This window comes from Galeopterus variegatus, unplaced genomic scaffold (assembly GCF_000696425.1).
Source record: "Galeopterus variegatus unplaced genomic scaffold, G_variegatus-3.0.2 Scaffold913, whole genome shotgun sequence".
Taxonomy (NCBI): domain Eukaryota; kingdom Metazoa; phylum Chordata; class Mammalia; order Dermoptera; family Cynocephalidae; genus Galeopterus; species Galeopterus variegatus.
The window spans coordinates 183881-210154 of record NW_007727024.1 but is presented as its reverse complement, the minus strand read 5'-3'; the positions used below and the strand labels follow the sequence as shown (position 1 = coordinate 210154).

The 26274-nt window shown below is 40.7% G+C and overlaps 1 protein-coding gene across 1 annotated transcript in view; it reads right to left on the bottom strand.

Annotated features, from left to right (window-relative positions):
• The window catches only part of LOC103591013 (acyl-coenzyme A synthetase ACSM4, mitochondrial), a 26366-nt gene extending 1397 nt beyond the window's left edge, over positions 1–24969 (bottom strand). Inside the window, exons 1-12 of the mRNA XM_008573378.1 lie at positions 24769–24969; positions 22402–22612; positions 20520–20727; positions 13728–13871; positions 12810–12966; positions 10875–10954; positions 4877–5000; positions 4123–4203; positions 3877–3978; positions 3296–3423; positions 2991–3090; positions 999–1118 (exon numbers count right to left, since the gene is read on the bottom strand). Coding sequence (XP_008571600.1) covers positions 999–1118; positions 2991–3090; positions 3296–3423; positions 3877–3978; positions 4123–4203; positions 4877–5000; positions 10875–10954; positions 12810–12966; positions 13728–13871; positions 20520–20727; positions 22402–22612; positions 24769–24969 — 1656 coding nt within the window. The remainder of the gene's footprint in view (positions 1–998; positions 1119–2990; positions 3091–3295; positions 3424–3876; positions 3979–4122; positions 4204–4876; positions 5001–10874; positions 10955–12809; positions 12967–13727; positions 13872–20519; positions 20728–22401; positions 22613–24768) is intronic.
• Positions 24970–26274: the final 1305 nt, after the last annotated feature.

Here is a 26274-nt window from a genome sequence, read left to right as displayed (position 1 = left end):
GGGGTATAATTTGGAGTATATTCAATTTTCCCTTTATGCCCTGACTTGAACATAAAATTCTCTTTGTTCCCCCTTCTCAAGATACACAGATACTGATAACTCTGTACCATAAATATGTGTGTGTGTGTGTGTGTGTGTGTATACATATATATGACTACTGTATTTTAAAATGCCCTCAACATTTTTGAAATTCAAAGGTTGGGCCGGCGGCGCTCCCGCCGAGGGTTCGGATCCCATGTGGAGACCGGTTCCCGCTCACTGGCTGAGCGCGGTGCGGGTGCAACACCGAGGGTTGCGATCCCGTTACCGGTCAGTAAAAAAAAAAAGACAAAAAAAGGAAAAAAAAAAAAAAAAGAAATTCAAAGGTTCACTGATGCAGTGAATTTAGTGGAGAAAATGTGAGTAGTTCTTAGGTTGAAATTAACTACCTTTTGGCTGAAATGATGTCAACTGAAATGGAATTCTTGTGTAGTGCTCAGTCACTGTAACCAGTAGGATTCCAGGTCTAGAAAGAAACAGTTCCATCTCTGTGTGCATACAGAGGTCTTAAGTTATCTGAAGAAGGTTTCAGGAAAGTTTCCACAGTTGGGTTCTGTCTTTTTCTTAACCCTTAAATGAGGTCACTTGATACAGGCTTTGAATTTATAGTGGTATTATGGCCGAGCGTACAAAGATAGACAAATCAGCTGCCATCCCTAAAAACAAGGCACTTGGCAATTCTTTGCCACCATTTTCTCCCCAAAATGGAATGGGACTAATTAGCCCTATAAAGATTCTTAGTAGTTACTTAGTATTGCAGAGTTGATAAAAAGTTCTAATTTATCAAGCATTTGTAGTATCCTAATAACGTTTTAAAGCACAAAATTCTTAGGGCAAAATGATAAAGTGTTTTTTACCTATGTAATGAGCTACTTTAAAGTCAAAATCCAATAAAACCTATATACTGGCTTAGACCCTAGTTTGGTAACACAAACTTAACTTTTGGGCAATGTACTTGCCTTTCTTGGATATTTGTAAGGTGCAGTTGATTTTTTCACATGATCCTGAAGCTCAAGAGTTAATTTTTCTGGATTGAAGGATTTAAAGGGTGCAGACAAGACAATGAAAGCTTTCACCACCTGCAAGCAGAAAAGTCCATTTATATTGCTGTCTTTGTGTTTCAGACACATCAAGGGTTTGGAACGAATGCTGAACACAGATATTTACTATTTGTTAATAGCACCTTGAATGATGGCTGCAAATGCCAGAGATCACCTCTGAACATAACTTGGATACAATTATAAAGTGAGGTTTTGAGATCTAATTCCAGATAAATGGTTGTGAGTTGAGAAGTGCAGTGGTTCAGTCAAGCAAAGGGCTGAGTTTTATTTACGTGTCACACATGTATTTAACATTTCAATCAGATGGATCCTGTCTATTATACAGGCAGTCTTTGATTTACAGATGACCATCTATTCCATAAAACCAATACTGTTAGAAGCATGTAGTAGGGGGATAAATGGAGGTTCTAGAGAATATGTGTTTTGAAGGGGTTTTGGGGGGTGCTGGTGGAGGAAGGGTTGTGGATCCAGAGAGGTCAGCTTCAGGAAGGATTGATCAATCTATAAGAGGTCTTTTTTGCTTCTTTTGTAATACTGTTTAAAACCCACCAATTAGATAATTATTAAGGTTAGTAAACAAATTATTAATTATTCATACTAATTGGTGTTTCTTTCTGTTCAGCTGAAATCAGTTATATTGAGAGAATGAGGGGATATGGTGGCAGGAGAGAAAAATTTTGGAGAATGAAATACACCGAGAGTAGAGGGTGTACATGAAGTAAGAGTATGGGATCCAGTGTCACTGTAGAGGCTCCGTGATATGTAACAGGGAGGTACAGAAGGGGATGTAGGAGGATGCTGATAGACAAACTTTTGAAATTTTGCCACTTGCTGAGTCTATAGGAAACTTTGACAAGGAAAGGAAATTTCTCCCTTTTATAGAATAGGGCATCCTCCTGGAACTAAGGCTATTACTGTCACTGCCTGAGTTTCCCTTCATTAGGTCCTAAATGGGCTCATGGTACTGTTTGGGAACCTGGCCACGATCTCCTATTTGCATTGTTTTTGTCAGAAAATGTATTCTGAGTTCTGTGATGATTGTACATGCAGTGAAATCTGCTTTTGTGTGTGTAGTATCTGTCCCCTCTTTTTAGTAACAATACCCTGATTTTCCTGTGGAGTGTTACTCTAATTTCTCTGTGGTGGTGTTGACACCAACCCCTGCCTCCAATGACTGGCGTATGATCCAGGTTTGGCCAGTCAGCATATACCATTCCCTGGACCACACTGGTTAGGGATGTGACCTAAGACAGGCAATTGAGATCCTGGGAGTTACTTGAAATGGTTGAAAAGAGAGCTCTCTCCTTCTGTAGAGGGGTGGGAAGGGTTGTTAAGCTGTGTAAGTATGGAGTTGGTTGCTCTCAAGTAGGAAGAACCTGCCCGAATGGAGCCAACATAAAGAACAGCTGAGCCAAAAATGGAGAGATTGAGTCTTGCTAACTTCATATGAACCCTTGGATGTAGTTGTACCTAAATACCTCTCATTTATATGAGCGATATATATATATATATATTATAGATATTATATATATATATATATAATTTTAACTAAATCAGTTTGAGTTAAGTTTCTGTCACTTGCCACCAAAAGAATACTAATACACCCTCTTTGGGATATATATATATATATATTATAGATATTATATATATATATATAATTTTAACTAAGTCAGTTTGAGTTAAGTTTCTGTCACTTGCCACCAAAAGAATACTAATACACCCTCTTTGGGACACAACTCATTTTAAAGCCTAGTATACATTTTGCCATGTGTGCCTCATAATGGGAATTAAATGACTGCTCTTGATTCAGAGATTCAGTCTTTACCGTGGTCAAATGGACAGAGCTTGAAACTATGAAATTGCTACTTTAATTAATGACATTCACACTACCTCTCCTCGGATTGGATCTGGGCTACTGACAACAGCAGATTCAACCACTGCTGGGTGCTCAATTAGTGCGCTCTCCACTTCAAATGGCCCAATACGGTACCTGAAGAGGAAAAGAAGCCTTTGATCACTACGCCCACAAACAGATCTCCCTCCCTGCCAAATTGTTACTTTCTAAGAGTGACTCTCCACTTCAAATGGCCCAATACGGTACCTGAAGAGGAAAAGAAAACTTTGATCACTACGCCCACAAACAGATCTCCCTCCCTGCCAAATTGTTACTTTCTAAGAGTGTCAGATGTACAAACCCAGAGGATATAATGACGTCATCAGCTCTGCCAACAAACCAGAAATACCCATCACTGTCCATCACTCCTCTGTCTCCAGTGACATAAAAATTTCCTCTTAAGGTGGCAGCAGTTTTCTCTGGATTGTCCTAGGAATCAAAGATGACATTTTGGGATTAGTTTGGTCAGAACAGAGACAGGGGTATGACACCCATTAAGTGACTAGTATATTACCCATCCTACTTCTAAAAGAAATTAACTTTTTAAAAAAGGTAGTACTAAGTATAAAATACAAAAGGTTCAAAAGATTGTATGATGAAAAATCAGCCTCTCTTCCACCTCTCACACTTCCTATCTCCTCTCCCTTCCCCCCAGCCTGTCCAGTTTTCCTTTCTGATGACAACCATTACAACCAGTATCTTACACATGGAATTTAATCTTTACAATACTTTTAGGAGATAGATGATATTCTCCCATTTACAGCTGATGAAATAGACTTGAATTTTGTCACTTGCCCAAGGTTTATAGCAAGACATGGTGGGTATGAAATTTAGACCCAAGTCTGTATTAAGGTATGAATAGTGTTTTCTGTGTTCTCATACCACATATTCAGAGAAGAAACAGAAGGGCCTCGTAGACTTTAGTCTAAGGGCAATTTCTCCTTCTTTGCCAGGTGGTAGGATATTGCCATTTTCATCTATAATCTAGAATGAAAGAAAGAATTTAAGTTCTTAAAATTTCTTTTCACAAAATGAGAATGGGTTGTGAATAGTTGTATAATGAATAGCAGAAAACTGTAAAACGTTCTCTCTTCTTTATTGAATCAGTCAGATATTTTCTCAACCTACCTGGACATCGTAGGGTAGTATTCCTTTCCCCATTGAGCCTGGTTTAATTTCCTGTCCTTTTTGATTGGCACAAATTATTCCCTATTGAGAAGACATGTTTTATATGAGTATATAAAAATTCATCTATAGCTACTTATATAATAACCTAAGATGCAGTTTTGGCTGATTTTCCCAAAATGCAAGCTCATCTTCTGAAATATTTTAGAACAGTAGTTCTCAAACTTGAGTGTCATGAATCACCTGCAGCATTGTTAAAATACAGATTGTTGAGCACCATCCCAGAGTTTCTGATTCAGTAGGTGTGGGGTGGGGTCCAGGAATTTGCTTTTCTACCAAATTACCAGATGCTGCTGCTGCTGCTGCTGGTGTAAGAACCACACTTTGAAAACCACTCCTACAGACTCCATTAAGTGCATCTTGGAGTAAATTCCCTACGAAGGCTCTCAGGGAGTTCTTTCCAGCACAATGGAAAAATGAGCTGCTTACTTCTAAACTCACCAACCCCTAACGCTCCTGGGATTCCTCCAGTGTGAGGAGCGGGGGTAGGAAGACTGTATGGAATAATTGTAATTTTCCTTTAGCCAAACTTAAGTGGGCAGCTCACAAGTTTTGGTAACTACTGGCAAGGTAAGGTATTCTTTGAAATTTCATAAAAACTTAGAGCATGATTGGGGTACTTCAGGGTTTTACTTGACAATCCTGGGGCTGAAAGTCCCCCACTATACTAAACTTAAACTTAGTCCTTTAAATGTACCACTTCTGTCTGTCCGTAGCCCTCATACAGCTCCAGCCCAGTTTGCGCCTTCCACTGTTCCAGCACCTCCGGGTTGAGTGGCTCCCCTCCTGTCAAGCAGTGCCTCAGCTTCTTGAATTTATATCTGGAGAGAGAGAGTTGCATGGGATCTTTGGGAGGGAAATCGGAGTGGCTTTCACTGCAAGATAATTAGGATATTCAAGCAACAAGCAAAGGAGCTAGGAGAGGCAAGTCTTAGGAAAGTTCACTCAACAAATGTTTGTTGAACCCCTGCTATATTGCCAGACATTATTCTAGGCATGTGGGGCATGTTACTGATTAAAACAAAGATTCCTGGCAGAGCTTCCATTTTAGCAGATGGAAGAGAACTCAGCTATTAAAGAAGGAAAAAGTGCTGCTTATTATGAGCCAAATGATACAACAGCTAACATTAATTGAGCAATTGCTGTGTTAAAAGGGCTTTAGGAGCACGTTTACAATCTTCACAAACCTTATTTTATAGATGAGGAAACTGAGGCTCAGAGAGGTTAAAGCACTTTCCCAAGGCCTCCAAAATAATGTAGAGCTGAGTTGGATACTCTATACCACATACTTACAACTTGTCTGGCTGATCTCACCAAGTATGTCACTTACATTAAATTCTCACCACAACCTTTAGGTTTTTCTCTATACAGAATCATGTCATCTGCAAACAGGGACAGTTTGACTTTGTCCTTTCCAGTCTGGATGCCCTTTATCTCTTTCTCCTGCCTGATTGCTCTGGCTAGTACTTCCAATACTATGTTAAATAGAAGTGTGAGAGTGGGCATCCTTGTCTTGTTCCTGTTCTTAGGAGAAAAGCTTTCAGTTTTTCACCATTCAGGATGAGATATTTGTGGTTGGTTTGTCATATATGGCTTTTATTATGTAGAGATACTTTCCTTCTATACCTAATTTGCTAAGAGACTTTATCATGAAGAGATGTTGAATTTTGTTGAAGGCTTTTTCTGAATCTATTGAGATAGTGCATTAGTCTGTTTATGTTGCTTATAACAAAATACCTGAAACTGGGCAATTTATAAAGAAAAATGCTTATAAAAAATGCTTATAAGAAAAAAAGCAATGAATGCTTACAGCTTCTGAGGCTGGGAAGTCCAAAGTCCATCTGGTGGTGGAGACAGTGACCCAGGAGTCTCACATTGCAAGATGGTGGAAGCAGCGAGAACAGAGAGAGCAAGACGGAGAGAAAGACAGACTCTCCTCTTCTTTTAAAGTCCTCGGAATCATGCCCCTGGCCACCATTTTTAATCCATTCACTACTTCACAGTCCTACAATCCAATCACCTCTTTAAGTCTCCACCTTTCAATTACCATAATAGGATTTCCCACCCTCTTAACAGTCACAGTGGGGACAAAGTTTCTAATACATAAAACTCAGGGGACACAATTCAAGCTTTAGGGAGTTTTGGAGGGACACAATTCAGTCCATTACAGATAGTCTTACGGTTTTTGTCCTTGGTTTTGTTGATGTCTGTATCACATTTATTGACTTGTGTATGTTGACCCATCTTTGCATCCCTATTTGCAGACAACATGATTCTATATATAGAAAAACCTAAAGACTCTACCAAAAAACTCTTAGGGCTGGTTAACAATTTCATTAATGTTGCAGGATACAAAATCAACACCCCAAAATCAGTAGCATTTTTATACTCCAATAATGAACTAGCAGATAAAGAAATCAAGAAAGCAAGCCCATTTATAATAATCGCCAAAAAATTAAAATATCTAGGAATCAATTTAACCAAGGAGGTGAAAGATCTCTACAATGAGAACTACAAAACACTACAGAAAGAAATTAAAGAGGACATAAAAAAGTGGAAAGACATACCATGCTCTTGGATTGGAAGAATTAACATTGTGAAAACATCCATACTACCCAAAGCAATCTACAGATTCAGTGCAATCCCCATCAAAAACCAATGACACTCTTCTTCACAGAAATAGAAAAAATAATCCTAACATTCATATCAAACAACAAAGGACCCCAAATAGCCAAAGCAATCCTGAGCAAAAAAAAAATAAAGCTGGAGGCATCATACTACCTGACTTCAAATTATATTACAAAGCTATTGTAACCAAAATAGGCAGGTATTGGCATAAAAACAGACACGTGGACTGATAGAACAGAATAGAAAACCTGAGAATCAACCCATGTACTCATAGCCAACTGATCTTTGACAAAGACAGCAAAAACATACATTGGAGAAAAGACTGCTTCTTCAATAAATGGTGCTGGGAAAATTGAACATTCATATGCAGCAGAATGAAACTGGACCTGTACCTCTCACTATATATCAAAGTCAACTCAAAATGTATTAAAGACTTAAATATAAGACCTGAAACCATAAAATTACTAAAAGAAAACATAGAGGAAACATTTCAGGAAGTAGGACTGGGCAAAGACTTTAAGAATAAGACCCCAAAAGCACAAGCAACAAAAGAAAAAAATAAACAAATGGGATTATATCAAACTAAAAAGCTTCTGCACAGCAAAGGAAACAATCAACAGAGCAGAAAGACAATCTATGGAATGGGAGAAAATATTTGCAAACTACATATCCAACAAGGGATTAATATCCAGAATATATAAGGAACTCAAACTTCATAGTAAAAAAACCAAATAATCCAATTCAAAAATGGGCAAAGGAGATGAATAATACCATGCTCTTCAAAGGACATACAAATGTCCAACAGGTACATGAGGAAATGTTCAGCATCACTAATCATCAGGGAAATGCAAATCAAAATCACATTGAGATATCATCACACCCCAGTTAGACGGGCCATTATTAAAAAGACTGAGAATAACAAATGCTGGCAAGGATGTGGGGAAAGGGGAACTTTTCTACTCTGTTGGAACTGTAAATTAATACAGCCATTTTGGAAAACAGTATGGAGGTTTCTGAAACAACTACAGATAGAACTATCATATGACCCAGCAATTCCACTACTGGGTATACCCAAAGAAATGGAAATCATCATGCCGAAGAGATACCTGCACTCCCATGTTTATTACAGCTGTATTTACAATAGCTAAGGGTTGGAACCAACGAAAATGTCCATCGACAGATGACTAGACAAGGAAAATTTGGTATATATAGATAATGGAATACTACTCAGCCATAAGAAAGAATGAAATTCTGCCATTTGCAGCAACATGAATGAGTCCGGAGAAAATTATGTTAAGTGAAATAAACCAGACACAGAGAAATACTGCATGTTCTCACTCATAACAGGGTGCTAATAAAGAAGGAAAGAAAGAGAGAGAGAGAGAAAGAGAAAGAAGGAAAGAAGAAAAGGACGATGGAGGGAGAGAGGAAGGAAGGAAGGGAAGGAAGGAACCTTCCTTTGAAGGAAAGTTCAATAATACTTTGAACTTTCAGAAGGAGAGAACAAACCTAAGGATACTAGAGATGGGTGGGGGAGGGAAGGGGCTGGGGAGTGATTGGTTGGGTAAGGGGAGTAAAGAATAATTACAATTTGTAATAATGAATATGCTAATAAAAAATTCTCACCACAACCCTGTGAGGTGGCTGTAAATCCTCTCTTATGGATGGAGTTGACAAAGGCTTACCAAGGTCATCTTGAATGTCTGAAGTCACACTGTTTGTAAGTAGCAGAGCCCTGCCTGTTTGAATTTGGAGTTTGAAATGTAACCACTGGAATTACTGGACTCAGGTAAGAAAGCCCAGGACAGCCCAAATCCCATACAGTAAAGTCTCAAATGAACAGGAGGGTGTAGGTAGGATACAAATTGTGTGTATTCAAAATAACACTTGAATAGCCCTTGAATTACCCTTGAAATGTGAGCAAGCTGCTCACACATTTTGAGGGTTTGAAAGCTCTGCTCTTGTCTGCAGCTGATCTGGGTGCAACAGTTTTGGCACCCATTGAACAGAAAGTCAGTTGACACTGACTAGGAAAAGAGAAGATTCATATCTGCTCTGTTCTGTCTCTCATAGCCCATTCCCTCCTGGGCATCCACACCTTTGTGGGAACAGAGAATGGACAAGTTTACACTATTTAAATAGTTTCTCTTTTCCTTCCTTTCTCTCCTTGTGTATTGAATTTGAATTAGTTAGATCAGTATATGAGAATACTTCAAAAAGTTCATGGAAAAATGGAATTAAAAGATAAAAATAAAAAATACAAGCTTTCTTTCTTTTTTTTTTTTTTTTAAAGATGACTGGTAAGGGGATCTCAACCCTTGGCTTGGTGTTGTCAGCACCACACTCAGCCAGTGAGCAAACCGGCCATCCCTATATGGGATCCGAACCCGCGGCCTTGGTGTTATCAGCACCTCACTCTACCGAGTGAGCCACGGGCTGGCCCACAAGCTTTATTTCTCAACATAATCTTCATCAAGTTCAAGCCACTTTTGTCAGTGATGGTACTAGCCATTCAGTCCACCTTTAAAGAATGGAGCATCCTGAGAATTTAACCACCAGTGCAATCTTTTTTACATTATTAATGGAAGTGAAATGAGTGTCCCTTAAAGATTTCTTAAGACTAGGAAACAAAAAGAAGTCAGAAGGAGCTATATCAGGACCTTACAATGAAAGCTTAATGATTTCCCATCGAAACTCTTGCAAAATTGCCCTTGTTAGATGAGAAGAATGAGCAGGAGTGTTGTTGTTGTGGAGGAGGACTCTCTGGTAAAGCTTTTCCAAGCATTTTCTGCTAAAGCTTTGGCTAACTTTCTCAAAACACTCTCATAATAAGCAGATGTTATCATTCTTTGGCCCTCAAGAAAGTTAACAAAATGCCTTGAGCTATCCAAAATACAGTTGCCATGACTTTTGCTCTTGACCAGTCCTCTTTTGCTTTGACTGGACCACTTCCACCTCTTGGTAGCCATGTTTTTTTTTTGTTTTTTTTTTTTTAAAAGATGACCAGTAAGGGCCGGCCCGGTGGCGCACTGCTATAGTGCGCCGCTTGGGAAGCGCGGCGGCGCTCCCGCGTGGGATCCGAACCCTCGGACGGGAGCGCCGCCGCGCTTCCCAAGCGGCGCACTATCCAGTGCGCCACCGGGCCAGCCCATGATAGGGACTTTTTTGAAACTGATATTTTATCCTTCTTACTGCCTCAAACTAGAGCCTGTTCAGACAAGTTAGTACAGTTTATTTTGGTACAAAAACATTTTGCAATCCATGAGCAGTTTTTTCTAATACACATTTTCCATGAACTTTTTGAAGATCCCTCATACATTGCAACTTTACTGGATGTTCAGGTGATTTGGCTAAATAGAAAATAGCCTTCAAATCATAAACTTCATTAGCTTCTCTTCAAAGCGGTATAATGTACTTTCTTTTATTATCATTTTTATTTTTTAGGGCTTGTTCTAAATGACAGCATTTCTTCCTTTCTTTTTTTTTTTAAAAGATGACCGGTAAGGGGATCTTAACCCTTGACTTGGTGGTGTCAGCACCACGCTCACCCAGTGAGTCAACTGGCCATCCCTATATGGGATCCGAACCCGTGGCCTTGGTGTTATCAGCACCGCACTCTCCCGAGTGAGCCATGGGCCAGCCCTAAATGACAGCATTTCTAAAAGAGTGGTACTAAAGGACATTGTTTTTATGTGTGAGAGTTCTGCAGCTGTAAGGCCCTGGTTTTCCCTGGAAAAGAGTCCAGTTTCCCCTAGAGGCTATCCCAGTGGTTTTTAAACTGGAGGATGATTTTGCCCCCCAGGGAACATTAGGCAATGTCTAGGGACATTTTTGATTGTCCCAAATGGGGGAAAGGAGGTGCTACTGGTAGAGGTAAGAGGCCAGGGATGTTGCTCAATATCCTGCAATGCTAGGACTGCCTCCCATGACACAGAATTGCTTGGTCCTAAATGTCAATAGTGACAAGACTGAGAAACCCTGGTCTACCCTGTGCTGGAAAGAGGAGATCTCTGATGCTGGAAGATAGCTTTTTGTGGTGGTTCAAATGGAGATTTCTGCCCAAGTACCTCTTCAGGTCTTTTTGCACAAGCATCCGGTACACAGTGGGAGCGCTGCACATCGTCGTGATGGGATAAGTGGTAAGCGTCTGGATGATGGAGAAAGACATGGATATGAGCAGTGGTCAGTGAAAGGCTAGGTTGTAGCTGATGTCTACAACCTCTCATTCTCTCCCACTATGTGCCTATCTCATGGTCACTACTAGGAATAAGAAAGCAAATATTTATTAGTTGTCACTAGTGACTACATGTCTGTTGAGAATTCCAAATTATGGAAAAGGATGTGTGTGTTATAGAAACAGACATACAAAATCAAAATCAATTTAAGTGAATTGTTGAATTTGGGAACAAACCAAAGAATGAACTGGCTTATTCTACCTCAGGGCTACCAGTGATGTTTCACAGTGGAGTCTTGTAACCTCCTGCCCATATATTCATGTATAGTACTGATTCTGGCTGTGCAAGCTAAACAACCGGGGTCTTTTCAGCTAACCTACCAGGACCTTTCAGACACCATTTCTATAAAAGATATCAGTACTTTTGAGTAGATTGAATGAATGCAGAAATAGGCATTTTTCAGGCCTTTTCTTTCTTTTTTAAAGGCCTTTTCTTAGTTGTTTAAAATTTGCTAGGCTCATTATACCTCCAGTTTCTTAAATCAAACAATGACCTAGGCATCTTAAATCTAGAGAAATCTTAATGTTTTAGACATCCTCTTTCTGGAGAAGTTCCACTGTGTCACTTAATGTATTGAAAATTTGTCTTAAATTTAAGCATTTGGGAGAAGCTCTCGAGATGTATGTCTGGGCTATACGGATTGTCATAGATCAAGAATAACTTTTGACCTGTAAGTGAGCATTTCTACCAGGCATAACTGTTCTCTACATTCTAATTGTTTTTACTGCATGTAATGTATATATCTAAGAATAGTATAAATCTATAAAGGTTTTTATAGCTTAAAATACACATATACCTTTGTAAAATAAAAATACTATTTTACAAATGTAGATTTTGAAACTGCAAAGTTAACTTACCTTCTTCAGGGCACTTTGTGAACCTGATGTATAGATCTCAGTTCTTGTATTACCCTACATTTCCATTAAGACCTTCAAGGCATCTCGTTAGACCAGTTAGCAAAATAACAGGGTAAACATAGCTTTTATTCACACACAGGTGTGGTGTGTATTTAGTAATATGTATTTTGTTAATTGATTTTTCATGGTTGAAAAATAATTGATGTGAATCACAGTTTTCTAAAAGCTATAGGAATCGGAGTTATCTGTTATCTCAATCTAGCCGTGTCTGGCTGAGAAAGAAGGGAGAGCTGGTTCCCAGAAGAGTATTGGGTTCCAAGAATTAACAAAGTGAGAAGTGTAGGATTGCGGGAGACCGGAAGGAGCTGTTCTGGGAGAAAGGTGACCCCACCTTCAAACTCCTTCACAGAGAAGTTCAGATTTACCAGCTATTGTCTTTGTTTCACTGAATCAGAAACAAACTATTTGTTTAGACTTGAGACTTTTAATCTGTTATTTAGAACCTGGCTCTTAAGCAGCTCTAGAACTAGAGACACTAGCAAATGCTGAGCAATTCGAAGCAGAAGTCTGGATTTCATGCCTGAGAGTGTTGTGCATGTCCCCCCCCCCCCGCCCCCCCACTCTACTCTGCTAAATACTTGAAAAACTAAGTCCCGGGCTGGCTGGTTAGCTCAGCAGGTTAGAGCGTAGTGTTGCAAAACCAAGATCAGGGGTTCCTGTTCCCATACAGGCCAGCTGCCAGAAACAAAGAAACAAACAAAAAAACACAAAAACCAAGTCACTGGAGACTTTGCTTCTTAAAGAGAAATGATTTCCAGAAGCCCTGTATTCTGAGGAATCATTTCTCTGTGGTTTTGTTGGAGACAAGGAAGAGCTCTAAAGATATACGTAGGTGGAAGTCATGACTTACATCTAGGAAGATGTCAGTGTCAAACTGGGCCATCTGATGCACAAAAACACAAGCTCCCTGAAGCCAGGAAGAAAACACACTGCCAATGGCGGCCTTGATCCAGCCTGTGTCAGACATGTTCCATATGATATCTGAGGACTTCAAGTCTAGCCAATATCTAAATGATATGGAGAAGCAACAAAACAGACCAAAAATAAATAAATAAAAATTTTAAAACAGGAAAGCAAACAAACTAGTATCTATGAGGAGCGCCCTTGCCCCAGAACCTCAAGGGCTATGGAGAAGGGTCAAAAGAAGCCCCAAGGCAAGGTGAGGATTCTACCTCTCCTTCCTAGAGGGCTTTTTCACAATCCTAGGTGGTTTGAGAGTGGAGTGGGAGGCTGAGTTTGGCATGATTTTCTGAGTTCAGTTACTGATGCAATATCTATCAAGCAAATATTGTATGTGAGGCACTGTTCTACAGCAGTGAGCAAGATAGACCAGATCTCTGCTCTTATTTCTGGGAGACAGTGAATATGTACACAATAAAGTGAATTAAGGATATAAATAAGTATCATCATTTCAAATAGTGAAAAGTGCTATGAGGAAAATAAAATAGAGTAATGTGAGAGTTTTAGGATAGTCTTTCTTTTAGGAAAGCTTTTCTGGGTAGGTAAGTCACCTGGTAATAAGAGGGAGCCAGACATGCCGTAATGGGATTGAATCGAGGTCGATTCCTAAGCTCTTGCTTCATCAGTTGCTTAGAGGGTGCCATTTACTGAGCTAGGTTTGGGCAGGGGCATCAAGAGTTCTGCTTTGTGTGTTATATTGGAGATATCTTGCAGCCATTCAAGGAGAGGCATCAGTTAGGCAGTTGGATACACATATGGGTACCTCAGAGGAGAGTTCAGCAGAAACAAATGGAGTTTTCCTCCCTACCTTCCACAAAGGGTGTACCCAATGCCAAGGCTGCTCTGAGAGTGCTGGGCCATCTTGGGAGAGCCTGTGGTCCCACTGGTGAAGTAAATGGCCATTGGTTCTTGACTTCCTGTCTCCACACAGTTGTGCTCTTCAGAGGCAGATCTGCAAAGTAGGGACCCCAAGATGGTGGCTGAGGATGGCAGACCAGTTTAACTCTGGTATTTCTTTTGCTCTGCCACGTGTACTCTCTTGTTACGGGAGAATGTTAACAGAACTGAACCTAATCCAAAGCTTCCATGAGAGGATTTCCTCAAGAAACCTTTGAGGGACTGTGAAGATCAGTGCTAAGATTTACCGTCTCAAATCTTTTTTCTTTTTTGGCCTCATCTCCCAGTAGGCCAAATAGATAGCCAAGATAACTTTCAATATTAATAACAGAAGGTTATGCATTTTATTTATTCAAACATTTTTTCCTAAGTGCTTTTTAAAAAATCTATGAATTAAAAAAAAAATCAGCATTGAATCTTTGTAAATTGTTGTTAATATTTCAGGAGTTTATATTATTTAAAGGAAGATCTTTTGGCATTTGAATAAACTTTTTAATAATTTTTGTTTAATATCTTCAACATCTCTGGCAGACACAGCTAGCTGCTTACCAAACAGCCGTCCCTTTCTTCTTCCTTGTAGTGTTAAAACTCTGATTTTGTTCGGGTGTCAGGCAGTCATGTGCTCCCAGGGGTGAATCTTGATTAACTGAAGTCAGTCATGGACATTCCTCCCTTGACCAGTGATTGGTTTATGAATGGGCACACAATGCAGTTATGGCCAATGAGATGTAAGTCTTTAATGGGAACTGTTTCCTTGTTCTAAAGAGTCATGAGGAAGGGGTGCTGCCTTCTCCCACCCCATTCATCCTGTTTTGTGGCCTTTAGATATTGTTGTGCAAGTACAGGATATCTGGAACTATCCTAGCCATGTTGGGACCATACTGAGGATGGCATGATGGAGAGATGAATGAATCTGGGTCCATGCTAACTTCATCAAACCACTGAGTTAACCAACCCTCAGTCCACCCTATCTCTGTACTTCTTATTTGTGAGATAATAAAATTGTATTGTTTAAGACACTTTTACTTTGGCTACTATAGCCAAAAGCATTCTAACTGCTAACAATCACTGTGTAAGATCTTTAGCATAGTTAGCTCCAGCAATTCCTTCCATTCCTGTTGGAGTATGCCATTTATGCATTGAAGGGTGGAACCTTGAATCTGGGTTGGCTTTATGATTTGCTTTTTAAATTTTTTTTTAGACAGTGCCTGTGAGGAAAATAGATATGGTTTAATCAGGCTCCCTCACCTCAAATCAGGCAGAACATGATTCAGCACATTTTAGCACATACTCTGTAAACAAGTTATATAAGAGTAGTGTGACTGTGCATGTGCACCCATGTATTCCTTGGCTTGTTGCCACTATTGTGTACTTGAGTATAAAAAGACAACAGCTCTGAATCACTGGTGGTAGAGCTTGCATCTAAAATAAAGCCTGTCCATTGTGCCTAAGGCCACCAGAATCTTTTCCCAACTACCTGACTCATGACCTGCACAGAATGGGGCAGAGACATCTGTGATTCAGCCTGACCCATGCCTCTATGATTTGCTTTGATGGGTACATTGTAGCAGAAGTTCTGGGACTTCTCAGTCCAGGATTCAGGAAGCTTCATAGTTTTTACTTTCCCTAGGGAGGAATGCAGCCGCCATACAAAGATGTTCAGACTGTCCTTCTGGAGAGATGCCATGTGCAGGAGAACTGAGGTGCTTCAGCTGACAGCCAGCACCAAACCTGACTTGTGGGTGAACCTGCCTTGGATCCTGTAGCCCCAGTCAAGCCTATGTGGACCAGAGACCAGCTGCCCCTGCTGGGCCCTGTGTGAATTTCTTTCTTTCTTTCTTTTTAAAGATGACCGGTAAGGGGATCTTAACCCTTGACTTGGCGTTGTCAGCACTACGCTCACCCAATGAGCCAACCGGCCATCCCTATATATGATCCGAACCCGTGGCCTTGGTGTTATCAGCACCACACTCTCCTGAGTGAGCCACGGGCTGGCCCCCTGTGTGAATTTCTTTCTTACTTTCTTTTTAAAGATGACCGGTAAGGGGATCTTAACCCTTGACTTGGCGTTGTCAGCACTACGCTCACCCAATGAGCCAACCGGCCATCCCTATATATGATCCGAACCCGTGGCCTTGGTGTTATCAGCACCACACTCTCCTGAGTGAGCCACGGGCTGGCCCCCTGTGTGAATTTCTGATCCACAAACTCATGAGCAAATAAACTGCTGTTTTATACCACTAAGTTTTAGGATGGTTTGTTACTCAGTGATGGATAACTTATACAATATCTAAGGATTTTTGAAACTTATGTATCATATTATTGATTTTCCCAGTTGAAGGGAACAGGGTTAAGGATGCCATTTTAATTCATCTTGTTGATGAATGAATAAGATTGACATTAAAACTGTAAAACAGTAAAGATTGATTATATAAACATATACTGTATTGTCAAAAATAGTTTCATGAAATATTAACATGGTTTTTTGGTAACTCACCTCCTCCCCACAAAATAGAGAAAGATCATTCAATTGGATTGATTGTTTTTTTCAGTATAAATGTAAGTCAGTAAGTGTTGGGCTAGAGAGAAGGGGATTTCTTCACAGTATCTAATATGCTGGGGGGTGAGGTGGGGAATTCTTATATTTGCACACTTCTCAATCCATATGGAAACCCATTGATATAGGTTTTTATTTATTTATAACTAACTAAAAGGAAAGATATTACAATCTGTGAGTGACAGAGATTTTCAAGCAGTGATTGACAGTCTGGCTTGTCTCTCTTTCCTTGGATACCTGAGTTCTGAGTTATAGCTTTTTGGATTTTCAGAGCGGACTGTATACTGATGATTTCCAGAGTTGTATCTTTACCCCCTTGAGCGTGATACTCACATATCTACCACATGCTAGACCGTTGGAAGTTCACAGACACCCCCCCCCCAGTCTCGGTATGTCCAAGTCTAAACTCATCATCTTAACCTCCTCTACTTGTTCTTTCTCTGGCTGATAGCACCTCAACTACCCAATAAACCAAGGAAAAAAGCAGAATGTCAGCCTCGACCCCTTCTTCCTCCATCCTCCATGTCCAGGCAGTCTCCAAGTCCTGCTAGTTCTTTACTTTGCCCCCTTCCCTCCATCCTATTCACCAGAAATCAGATTTAGATCTTCACCATCTCTCCCCTAGATTAGGCTCCATGGTGACCTCTCTGATCCCAATTGGGTCTTCCTCAAATTCATCCTCTATACAGCTGCCAGAGAGCCAATTTAAAATCCAATCCTGACTTTGACACTTCCCTTCATAAAACCCATCAGTGGCTTCCCTTGTTTACAGGGCCAAGTTTAAGAGATAGCATGGCACGTGAGATCTTTCATAATCTGACTTCTGCTTGCTCTTCTGGCTTTCACTCTGACTCCTCCTCTTGTTCTCCAGCTACCCTGTACACCTCAGGGTATGTTTTGATTCCATATCTTTGCTCATGCTGTTCCTGTGCCTGGAAAACCATCTTGATTCCCTTGAGATCAAAATCCAGGGTTTTAGACCCTCAAGGCAGGGTCCTTTGTATTAGGACAGGGAAAGAGAAACATTCGTCTGGACCATAACTTTGGCCTTTTCCCCATCCTATTATGAATATTCTGGAAAATGTTAATACACTTCTATCCTTGGGAGGGAGAAGAAGGGTGATAATCCTTAAAATGAACTCCTCGAAGAGAAGACATACTCTAACAATGTAAAATTAGCCCTCATTATTGCTGTTTTCTGAAAAACTGGCTGACTGTTGGCAATGAGACAGCTATCCCTTGAGTTTTTAGGGAAACAGTCCATGTTCTTTTTGGAGTTTTGACACTTTAAAGTTGTTTGTTTGAAGTGAGGATTACCTCCATCATGAAAACCACCCCCAAATGTGCAAATTTCAATTTGAAATGCACGTGTGTTAGGAAAACATAGAAAAAAAACTGGTCAGAGCCCCTCAGCTGTTCGGAGTCTTGCTGAGCAGCTGAGGTGGGTATGCGCGTGCGCACGGGTGTTCCTTAATGTGATTGTGCATGTGCATCCGGGTGTTTTTCTGAACTATGGACTTGAGTATAAAGGACTAACTGTGCAGATGCGCGAAGCTTCTAGAGGACTCTCTGGGAAGACATATTAGGTTGATTCCTCCTATCTCTGAATAAAGCCTATTATTTCTTCAGGGGTCCAGGGCTCCAAGGACCTTTTCCTATGACCTGGCTCATGGAACTGTGTGTGGAGGGTTTGTAATCCAGTCTGGACAACGGGCTCGAGGGGTCTGTGAGACCGAGCCCTAGCTTTACAATGTGAGTTTAAAGTTCTTTTTCTTTTGTGAATTTTGTGGCACATTTAAGATTTCTTGGGGACCCAACAAAATCTTGCAATTGTTTAGGACAGGGGTCTCTGAAGTGGGGGGTGCTTGCTGCTCAGGGAGTATGCAGGGCACCTGGGATGAGAAAACAGAACTTCAAATTATGTGTATTTTTTTGCTCATCCTCTAAAATTTTTATTTTTAGTATTTGTATAATGCACAAAATTGCATGTATATGAATTATAAATAAATACATGCATTAGTGGAGTGTGTTAAAAGTATTTTACTAATGGAGATGCATATTGAAATAATCTGGATACCACTACTTTAGGAATTACTACATTGTTGAATGACTTTGTTAACTTGAAAACAATAATAACAGCAGTGATAATTACTATAATATTTATGGAATGATTACTCTGTGCCAGAAATTATGGTAAGCATTTCACATGCTTTATCACATTTGAGTCTTTTACAACCCCATGGTTATCCCCATTTTGTGGATAAGATACAGAGTTTCAGAAATGTTACTTGGCTTATCCAAGGTTACACAGCTTATAAAAGACACCAACAGGATTCACTGGTGAGGTTTTGGGAGAGAATTTTGAGATCGACCAATTGGATTTGGTTTACATTAATTAGTAGGATAAAATTTGATTCCAACAAAGGAAACTGCCCTATTATTCAACAGAGTTTACATGTCTTCTCTTTCTATAAACTTCTCTGGAAGAATTTTTTTTTTTTTTTTTAAAGACAAACAGTAGGGGCTGGCCCATGGCTCACTTGGGAGAGTGCAGTGGAAGAATTTTTCTCTGAAAACGAATTCTTCTCTGGAAGAATTTTTTTTTTTTTTTTTTTTTTTTTTTTTTTTTTTTTTTTTTTTAAAGACAAACAGTAGGGGCTGGCCCATGGCTCACTTGGGAGAGTGCGGTGGAAGAATTTTTCTCTGAAAACGAATTCTTCTCTGGAAGAATTTTTTTAAACGTAAGCTATTTAATGCTTCTTTGAAGGACAATATCATTAATTAACATCTTACTTTTTTACAGCATAGGAAGCATTTTCTCACATATTATCTTATTTTATCCTCAAAGCTACCCTTGAGATATGTGCAATGTGATTATCCCCATTTTATGTATGAAGAAAACTGAGGTTAGGAAATCTGTTTTGTTCATTCATTCAACAAATATTTCTTTTCTTTTCTTTTTTTTCTTTTTGGTGGGGGGTGGCTGCATGGTACAAGGATCCAAATCCTTGACCTTGGTTCAGTAAATATTTCTTAAGTTCCAGCTATGAGTTAGGAAATGAGGATAAAATGATCAACCAAACAGACAAAGCCTTTGCTTTCTTAGAGCTTTTGCTTTAGGGCAGGGGTTGGCAAACTTGTTCTGTAAAGGGCCAGATGGCAAATGTCTTAGGCACTGTAGGTCATACAGTCTCTGTTGCAACTACTCATCTCTGCTGTTGTAAAATGAAAAAAGCATAGACACTACCTAAACAAATGGGCATGGGTGTGGTCCAGTAAAACTCTATTTACAAAAATAGGTGGGGAGCCAGCTTTGTCCTGTGGGCCCTGAGTTGCCGAATGCTACTCTAGAGGAGAAAAACACACTCTAAATAAGGGAACAAATGAATGGACATGATAATTCAGATAAGAAAACAAGACAGTGATGTGATAGAGTGGCTTATAGTTCTCTAGGTAGCTCGTCAGGGAAGGCCTCACTTAGGATAAAGCATTTGAGCTGAAATCTGACAAGAAGGAGCCAACTCTGGCAAGGACTAGGGAAGAGCATTCCAGGCAGAAGCAGCAGCAGGTGCAAAGGCCCTGAGCTAAGGCATGTTTGAGGAATGAAAGGGAGAGTAGTGGAAGATATGGTCCAGGAGTTAGGCAAGGGCCAAACCATGCAGGATACTCATCATAGGCAGGAAAATGGAGGCAGGGCTACATCCCTTCCTTCTGTCTTTCAATTCTTTTTTTTTTTTTTTAAAGATGACCGGTAAGGGGATCTTAACCCTTGTCTTGGTGTTGTCAGCACCACGCTCAGCCAGTGAGCCAACCGGCCATCCCTATATGGGATCCGAACCCATGGCCTTGGTGTCATCAGCACCGCACTCTCCCGAGTGAGCCACGGGCCGGCCCCTCTTTCAATTCTTTTATTAGGCAATTCTTTTCTGGGAAGGAGCCCATATCAACTCACAATGTTGCTGAATCCTTGGAGGCAAGGAGACACAGGCCCCTCTTTCAATTCTTTTATTAGGCAATTCTTTTCTGGGAAGGAGCCCATATCAACTCAGTGTTGCTGAATCCTTGGAGGCAAGGAGACACACACCGAGATGTAGCTGTGATTTGTATTGTTCCTGGTGCTGCAGATAGGCTGGGAAAAATACTCACTGAAACAACTCCTGGAAGCTGAGCCACCCGTTTCGGCAGTGTGGAGACACCAGGAGTTTGGTCTTCAGGTCGGGACACTCTGATACAATGGACTCCACTACCGGGGCCACCTCTTCACTGGCCACAATGCATTTGGCCTTGGATGCTTGCAGCCGATAGAGGATGTCTTTTGCTGTTAGCTGGGTTGTTCCTGGCATGAAAACAAGCCCTGGGAAGGACAGAGGACCCTGAGCTGAACAAAACTGTTGTCCATTAGGTAAGACTCTGTGGACTGTGGGAAACTCGGGCTTTGTGCCTGGGTGGGGAGAAGCTTCAGAATCCAGTCTTCAGCTACCCCTGCCTTGGTCCCCAGGGACATCCCTCAGGACCCTGATCACTGGCAGATCCTTAGAGCACTGGCTTTGGAGTCTAGCAGACCCTGGGTCTGATCCTGGCCTCGCAACTTACTAGCTTTGTGACCTTGACCTCTCTGTGCCTTTCTTTCCTTGTATGTAAAATGGGGATAATATTAGTAAGTGTCTGACATAGTCGTCATTATAATGGTGGGCTATCATTATGTAATATTTTAATGTAAATTTATGTAACACTTAAATTTATAGCTTTTAACACATTTTCATGAACATTATCTCATTCAGTCCTTTGAACCAAAGGTCTCCAAAGTGAGGGATGAGAAAAGAAAATAATAGAATTAAAAAATTACTGAGATACTAGAATTCTTTTTATGTTTTTAATCTCATTTTTGAATATGTTTTATAATGTGTATAGTATATTAGTGCAGTAGAACCATATAAATAACTAAACTCAGAAAGATGTGTGTCCTAAATATTTTTGATAGATTGTACAACCAAGAATGCCTAGACTTCTGGTTGAGTTAATATAATTTCAAATCAGCAATAAACACACCTCAGCTAAACTTTAGTATTAGCTAAGTCATAATTTATTTAATCATTTCTATTTACATTATTTCCAATTTTTCACTATTATTAATATCACAAAAAACATCTTTGTGTTCTCTACAATATACTAACCTTGGTATTCTTATATCTTTTTAATTGATTTATAAGCATTTATGTCATGTTTTAGAGCAGGGATTGGCAAACTTTTTCAGTAAAGGGCCAGATAGTAAATATTTTATGCTTCGCAGGCCATATCATCTCTGTGTTGATTAGCAGTTCTGCTGTTGTGAAACAAAAGGAGCCATAGACAATACAAAAATGAATTAGAATGGCTGTATTCCATTAAAACTTTATTTATAAAGACAGGTGGCCAGACTGTAGGCCATGGTTTGCTGATCTGTGTCCTAGAGGGGAAAATAATCTTGTTGAAGCTTTTATTTGAGGTACTTGATAAATTACTACTTTGGGAAAAAATGTGTCATTGAATACATTAATCTTTTTGTCTAGAAAGAGGTGGAGGTTCTGCAACTGGGTTCTGCAGTCATATTCTTACAGGTCCTAGCATTCTAAAAAGCTTTTCTTCCTTTTGGATTTTCATGTCAGGGAGAATCCAAATATATTCAGCAAAGTAAATTCTGGATTATTTGTCATAATCCAGCACTGCAAAGAGACATGACTCACATTTGCTCTTATAGACCTTTGTGTTTAAATACCAGTCACGCACATTTCTGGCTGTGTTACTTTGGGCCAGCTTCTTAACTTCTCTGAGCCTTGATTTTCTCTCCTGCAAGATGGTTATCACAATATCTACCTCTTAACATAGTTGTTATTATTATTATTACATCATTACTGCTCTTAATTTGAACTCTTCTTTTTCTGTCCTCTGTAAGCATAGCTTTAGTCAAAGCTAACATTTCAGAAAACCCTGGAGTTTCAGTCTCTCTCTGTTTTCTCATGCTTTAGAAATGCTAAATATTGGCACTGACCTGTTCTCATGCAAGCCACATTTACGAGCCACCACTCTGGGATTCGGGGCAGGATCACAGCCACGCGGTCTCCTCTCTGCAGGCTGCAGGGCTTGGTGAGCACATTGGCAGCCTTTCGGGACAAGGAGCCCAGTTCTTCGAAGCTCCATTTCACCTCGTCCCCTTTGCCATTCACCCACCACAGGGCTGGGTTGGCTGATCTTTCCCCTGTCTGTCCAGGGACACATGGGAAAGAGAGAACAAGGCTTACATGGTTGGTTACCAAGTAAACATGACATCGGTCATTACCCCTCCTTAGCACCTGTTCCTGTGCATTCTGGTAACAGTACCCCAGTTTGTCTTTGGTGGAATTTCTCCTCTCCTGTTGAACACAGCCTTGGCGAGACCACCATCAGGGTGCTTGCCCGTCCCTGACCAATGGGTGGGCAGTGATCCAAATTGGGCCAATCAGAACTTCTCTCCCTGGACTTTGAGTTTTCTAAGAGGAACCAAAGGGTAGAAAGTGGTTGGAGCGAAGCCAGTCATGGGCTTTAGTTACCTGTGCTTCCCTAGGGATCTGTCCTGCCTCCTGTCCTGACTGAGACTGACTCTCCAACTTCCAGCCCAATCTCGTGAGCTCTCCCACATTCCTCTAATGAATTTCTTTCTGGCTTGAGTTAGATCCTGTTCCATCCAGATAACCGTAATGAATGTGCTAAGTTTGATTTGAGACCTGACGTCTGTTTGTCCCCAGAGGCCAAGGTGTGGGTTTCCCAGGTCACAAGAACAGGGCAAAGGGAGGCATCAACTTAATTGATTGATTTCTGGAGGAAACTTCTACAAAGTGCATCACCTGTACTGAAAAAAAATCTTTGCTTTGTGTGTTACCTAGCGAAAAAAAATTACTCCTCCTTCTTACCTATCTGGAATGCTGTATTTTCCTCTGCTAGAAAATACTTCAAAGTCCAGTTTACATTTCAGTTTGTCTGTGAGCCTTTCTTAGTCTCCTGTTTTCCCCACTGACTTCTGTGTGTTCCTTCAGCATTGTGCTCATACTCCAGGTGACCCCATTATATCTTATTATGTTACAGATGTGTCCCTTCCCTGTGCTTGTAAGTACCATAAGATCGGGGACTTGGTTCATGTTTCTTTGGAGCTGTGTGATGTTGGATAAGTAGCTTAACTTCTATGAAGCTAAGTTTCTTATCTGCAAACCCCCCAGGTTGTGGGGATTTGATGAAATAATATGGGTCAGTATTTCTCAATCTTTAATCATTTGAGTATCACTGTTTCTGCTGGATCTGTCTACACCTGCACTATTATTCTTTTTTGTATTTTTCTTTACATGGATTCACTTTTATTTGTATACATTTACTTAAGAAAAAAATGCATTTAATTAGCACCAAAACTAGAAAATCAGTACCACTTGCTAAAAATAGGTTGCTGATGGCCGGCCCATGGCTCACTCGGGAGAGTGTGGTGCTGATAACACCATGGCCGCGGGTTTGGATCCTATATAGGGATGGCCAGTTAGCTCACTTGGGAGAGCGTGGTGCTTACAACACCAAGTCAAGGGTTAAGATCCCCTTACCTGTCATCTTTAAAAAAAAAAAAATAGGTTGCTGAAAAAAATAAATATATCAAAAACAAAACTATGCCCTTAAATTTTGTCTAGAGATTATCAACTTCTACTTACCTATTCCCTGTGTTCAAAAGAGAGTTTAGTGAGTGTTAGGTGTTAAAGATACAGTGGTTTTCAAGGAATACTTTCCCCCTCTAGTAGGAAGGATTGATTCAATGCTATTTAATGTCTTGTATATCTAGTACCTAACATCATCTTCTGAACCACAGATCCTGCAGTGCATTTTGATAAGCACTAACAGGTAAAGTGTTTGGCTCAGTGCCTGGCATGGGGTGGGGTTCAGTAAGCAGGGACCTTGTCCAGAGGCTGCATTGAAACCTTCTGTATAAGGCTTGCTTGCTTTATTCTTCTCAACCTCTGATTCTCTCCTAATAACTGTGAAGGTAATTATATTAATAAAACCAAAGCTCAAATTACTCCTTTTTGGATAAGTCTGTGACCAGCCTGAACACAAAGAGCTGTTGTGTGGGACTTGGGAAGAAAGAGAAGGGAAAGAGGCACAACTCTGTGGGTAACCACTATTGGGGGGGCGAGTGGAGGGGTACCGAGGATACTCCAGGGAAAGCCTTACTGCAGTTGAGGATCTAAGACCTTCCCTGGGGAAAGAGAAGGGCAACTGGAAAACAAACAAAACCAAGAAGGTGGAAGAATTGAGCTGCAATAGACAAGTGGACCACAGAACAAGGCAAGAGCAGACTGGGAGAGGAGTGGATGCCAGCATTTGATGGAAGTCCGTCATCTTTTACCTTCTCTTTTTGGGACCACTGGTCCAGCACATCCCCAGCAAAGTTAAAATTCTTAGGCAAGGACTTGTCACAGCGATGTATGGCTTCAAAGTCAGCAAGAGTCAGAGGTGCCCAAAGCTGGTGATCTCTGTGAAGGTGCCGGCCAGATGGCTTGGTGAGCCAGATGACTCTAAATGTCTGGTAGCGGAAAAAAATCCTCATGATTCTCAAAGGACTTTGTCTACTGCTATGGACATGGAAGCACCACAGCCTGTGGAGAGAGATGGGTGGAAAGTGTCAGTCTCTCCTGATGCTCTGTGGTGACATTGGGAATGGACTTGTGGCTGTTTGCCCCTGGCAAGTTGGGGAACACCCAGAAAACCCCCCATCCTTCCTCAGAGCTGCTGCTGTTATCCACTGACTGGTCAGCCTCTCTACCCTTGAACTCTTCCTCTTAATTTTGTCTGTGACCATGTTAGTCTTAAAAACCTACAACTGTAAGACCGGCCCCATGGCTCACTCGGGAGAGTGTGGTGCTGGGAGCGCCAAGGCCGCGGGTTCCAATCCTATATAGGGATGGCCAGTGCGCTCACTGGCTGAACATGGTGCGGACCACACTGTGCCGAGGGCTGCGATCGCCTTACCAGTCAAAAAAACAAAACAAAAAACCTACAACTGTAGAATTGTCAGGCTCCCTTCTTCTATCCATACCTTCTCCCCAACCATACAACAGACAGGCAGAATATGCTGCCTGGATTGGCATTTGAGTCCTCTTTCTGTCTGCCTCATACTCTGTTCTGACTGTATCTGCTACCACCTCTTCTTGGATTTCCTTTTCTAGTAAAAACAACCCATTCATTTTTCATGAATTTCACAAAAATTTGGCCTATTATTCCCCTTGCTTCTGGTTACCCTGCCCACCTCTCCCCTTTAATCCTCCATTGTAATTATTTAGAAACCTGGGTCAGCCACTTTCTGGCTGTTGGACTTTGGGCAAATTACTTACCTTCCTGCACCTCATTTTCCTCATCTGTAAAATGGGGATAAATATAGTGCCTCCCTCCTGGCACTGTAGTTAACTACTGCTATTGTTAAGGTTATTTTCATTAGTACTATTGTTACTTAGTTTCATGAGATAGTCTTACAATATGAATCAGGAGACTGAGATTTTACTACTAACTCTTTCAAAACGTGCTTTGCAACATTGAGTCAAGTCACCTACCATTTCTGGACTTCCATCTGTAATCTGACTTTTTTTTTCTAATTCTGTGATTCTTCCTTTGAATTTCTATAGCATGCTTATATTCTACTCATGTGACAGTTGTCTACCTTTTATCATTAATTATCATCTTTAACCTAAGCACCCTGTCTCTCTAACCTACTGGGCTGGTGTGGGTAGAGGCCATGTGTTGCATATCAGCACTAAACATGACTTACAGAGGATCTTCAATAATAAAAGCCAGTGCTGGGCTGGCCCGGTGGCGCACTGGATAGTGCGCCGCTTGGGAAGCGCGGCGGCACTCCCGC